Raw genomic sequence first — 4,050 nt, forward strand, 5'->3', positions numbered from 1 at the left:
CCAAAGCAATCTACAGATTCAATGCCATCCCTATTAAAATACTGACATCGTACTTTCAAGACTTGCAGAAAATGATTCTTAATTTTGTATGAAACCAGAAAAATCCCCCTATGGCTAAGGCAGTTCTTAGTAATTAAAAAAAAAAAAAAAAAAGAAAAACCATTGGCCAAGGCACCTGTAGTCCTAGCTACTCAGGAGGCTGAGGCAGGAGGATCACTTGAGCCCAAGAGTTTGAGGTTGCTGTGAACTGACACCACAGCACTGTACCCAGGGTGACCAACTGAGACTCTGTCTCAAAAACAAGCAACAGCAACGAAATAAATAAATGTGATTTTAAAAAATATTATAGGCCAGACGCAGTGGCTCACGCCTGTAATCCTAGCCACAGGCCAAAGCACAGTGGGTTGCCTGAGTTCATGACTTTGAGTCCAGCCTGAGCTAGAGTGAGACCCCATCCCTAAAAATAGCTGGATATTGTGGCAGGCACCTGTAGTCTCAGCTGTTTGGGAGGCTGAGGCAAGAGAATTGTTTAAGCCCAAGAGTTTGAGGTTGCTGTGAGCTATGACGCCATAGTGCTCTACTGAGGACGACAAAATGAGACTCTGTCTCAAAAAAAATAAAAGCAAAAATAAATAAATAAGTATTATATAAGGCTTTGGTCAGGTCTTTGAATATAGGTGTGACTCCACGAGTTGTGGGAGTTTGTTTCTGGGAGTAAACTCCCTGCTTTGTGAATTTCTCCGATCTTTCCGTACCCCAGGGGAGATGTCTCTCTGCTTAATGGTGTTCAGAGAAAAAGAAATGTTACACTATGCAGGCTCATTGCTTAAGTGAAGGACACTCTACAGTTAGCTGGAAGAGGGCTTGAAGGTCAGGTGTGTAAACTCTGAAGAGTTTTTGTTACTGGTTTTTTCTTCAACATATTCTTCCTATTTCTTTTTTCCAGGCACCTACTGGAATAATGTTGTTCCCCGTGGGACAGCTTCTGCTACAAAATGGGCCTTTGTCTTGGCTTCTGCTGCTCCCACAAAGGAAGGTTGGTCCGTCTTAGCCTTGTTGGGAAATCTAGTACACAGATTGGCCATTGAAAAAGTTCAAACCACTCTCTGACCATGCCTCGCTGATGACAGAGGTGCAGCTGCTTGCATCTCTGAGATTGTAAACATGGTGGTGTCATGGGCCCGAAGCCCCTGTTAGCTGAACCAAAGATCCCAAAGATGGATAGGCCTGGCCAGGAGATCTCCTAAAAGGGATCTGGCATGGTGAAGCTGAAGGGGTCTAAAGGCAGAGTGTCCTTCTGAAGAAGGAGATTGTACAGTGTGACTTCCTATTGTGTGAGATATTACAGGGCCCTTGATTCTTTGACACCTTCCCATTTCGCCTGGTGAATTTTTCTGTCACCCTCTTTCCCTCTTATTCACAGTCTGTGGCTATGAGGCCCACATTTATACCCCAGTAGGCAGACCTTTCCTACAGGGGATACTCCCATGGACTTGCACTCAGAGTCCCTCATGGAACATGGGGTTTGGAGCCAGGAAAGGCAATGTTCCACCCAGTAAGCTGGGAACAGGTTGTCAGGTGACCTCTCTGGAAAATAGTTGTACCTCCTCCCAGTATTCCACTGAGGATTAAATAGGAACACCATGAAGTCTGTGGTTAAGAGAAAGCAGTTTGGTTAGTTCAAAACCATTAGTTCCACTAGGATATGGGCAAATTGGTCAGTACAATAAATTCTTAACTCTCCAGATTGCCCTGTTCACAATTCTTAAATATAAAAATCTCTGAAAATGCTAAGTTATTTCCTAAGTTTGGCACAAATTAATTTGGTACTGAAACCTTGGCTTGATCTGATGTGAGGCAACTTACTGTCCTTCTATGCTGTTGATTAGGATTCTATGATTCTGTGTAGGTGCTGCTACAGAAACATTATTGCCTCTCCCTCAAGCAGCTGCCTGGTTCCTCCATGGCTGTTAAATAAAGCCGTGGCATACCCATTACCTTAAGTTTTCAGAATCAAAAATGGGGGAATTCCAAGACATATCTGCCACAGGTTGTAGATACTTTAGAAGATAATATTGTAAGGTTTTAACTTCCCCAAGGACTATTTTGATCTTAAACAGAACCTGTTAAACCTAAAGGACCCTATAAAAACAGAGAGAATGCAGCTCGGTGCCCTGTAGCTCAGTGGCTAGGGCGCCAGCCACGTACACCAGAGCTGGCACTTTCAAACCCAGCCTGGGCCTGCCAAACAACAGTGACAATTACGACCAAAAAATAGCCAGGCATTGTGGTGGGCACCTGTAGTCCCAGCTACTTTGGAACCTGAGGCAAAAGAATCACTTAAGCCTAAGAGTTTGAGGTTGCTGTGAGCTGTGACACCATGGCATCCTACCAGGAGACATAGTGAAACTCTGTCTCAAGAAAAAACAAACAAACAAACAAAAAAAAAGCAGAGAGGATGAAAGGCTATAATTATGAGGCAAGGATGGAAGAAGGATTTTCAGCCTCCTAAGCCTTCTGTAGCAGCTGTCCCACCCGCTAAGCCCCATCACCAGAAAGACAGAGAGAGTTCCTTGATGCTGTCCTTCTGAGGACTTGCTGACCCTTACTCCCTTCAGGGAACTGATTCAATAGTCCTTTCCTTTTAGTGAAATGTAACATCCTATATTAAAATGTTCTGGTGCCTTTTTCGAATTAAAAACTTCCCTGTCCATTATAAATGAGAGGTCAAAGCTGCTAAACCAACATTATAGCCTTCATAAAATCTCATAAGCCCTGTTTTCTTTTCATTTCCTTAAAATATTTCAGGCATGTTTCTTGTTAACCAGCTGTTCATGCTGTTTTCCTCTGCCTTCTTATTGCAAGTACATAGAATGCTCCTGTGGTGTGGGTTTGGCTGGTGTCTGTGGCCAGATTTTGGTATCTTCCTGGAGGCAGAGGCTGCCTTGTGTGTTTAGGGTGGGTGGCTCAGTATAAACAGAACACTTCGATGACAAATGTGAACCTTTCTGCAGGAAGCTCCTTGTGGCTGGGTCAGAGCAGCAAGGACCTGTGCAGCATCAGTGCCCAGAGTGCACAGTCCCGCCCCTCCACAGTGCAGCTGCCTCCTGACACTGAGATGAGGGCCTATGCTGCCTGCCAGGATGCGCTATGGGCTCTGGATAACTTCGGCCAGGTGTTTATCAGGACACTCTCCAAGAGCTGCCCCACAGGCATGCACTGGACCAGGCTGGACCTTTCCCAACTAGGTATGGCTGTTTCGTGAGTATGCTTGCCAGTGTCCTGTCTGCCCCCAAACCACCTCAGGGCAAGACATCTGACAAAGGCTCCTAGACTGTGTTCAGCTTGTGAGTTCTTGGATGATGGTTGTGAGTTGCTGGATCTCAGTTCAGTTGGCCACTCTTCTAGATTAAATGGGCTTCTTAATTTTGTCAGTTTGCAAGATTTTCATAACCTCAGGAGGGAGCATATACCCACATAAAGTTGCTACTAAGAACTGCATAAAATGCTTTTGGTTCTTTTCTGTCAGTCTGTCTGAGTGTGGGACAAAGCTTGTGACTTTTAAATCTGAAAACCTGCATGTGCCCGGTGAGAGGATCAGTGCCACACTTGTCTGTCTCCTCCAAGGAGTACCTGGCACAGAGCAGCAGCTGCTCAACCAGTGTGTCAGTTCTCATTCCACCAGGAGAGGTGATATGCATCTACTATACTGCTTTCTCGGCATTTCCCCTCAAGAGTTAAATGGAGGGCGGTGGCCCCATATACCAAGGGTGGCAGGTTCAAACCCAGCCCCGGCCAAACTGCAACAAAAAATAGCCAGGCATTGTGGTGGGTGCCTGTAGTCCCAGCTACTCTGGAGTCTGAGGCAGGAGAATTGCCTAAGCCCAGGAGTTAGATATTGCTGTAAGCTATGATGCCGTGGCACTCTACCAAGGGTGATAAAGTAAGACTCTATCTCTAAAAAAAAAAAAAAAGAGTTAGGAGTAGGCTAAGAAATGCAGTGCTATTTGCAAATGATTTATTCATATCCCAAGAAATAATAAAATAAGG

At 45.0% G+C, this 4,050-nt stretch overlaps 1 protein-coding gene across 1 annotated transcript in view; it reads left to right on the forward strand.

Moving 5' to 3' along the window:
* TECPR2 (tectonin beta-propeller repeat containing 2) overlaps positions 1-4,050 on the forward strand; it is a 131,709-nt gene that overhangs the window by 75,093 nt on the left and 52,566 nt on the right. The window contains exons 14-15 of the mRNA XM_023518870.1: positions 947-1,036; positions 3,015-3,248. Coding sequence (XP_023374638.1) covers positions 947-1,036; positions 3,015-3,248 — 324 coding nt within the window. The remainder of the gene's footprint in view (positions 1-946; positions 1,037-3,014; positions 3,249-4,050) is intronic.

This window comes from Otolemur garnettii, unplaced genomic scaffold (assembly GCF_000181295.1).
Source record: "Otolemur garnettii isolate 467f Iridium unplaced genomic scaffold, OtoGar3 scaffold00149, whole genome shotgun sequence".
Lineage (NCBI taxonomy): Eukaryota > Metazoa > Chordata > Mammalia > Primates > Galagidae > Otolemur > Otolemur garnettii.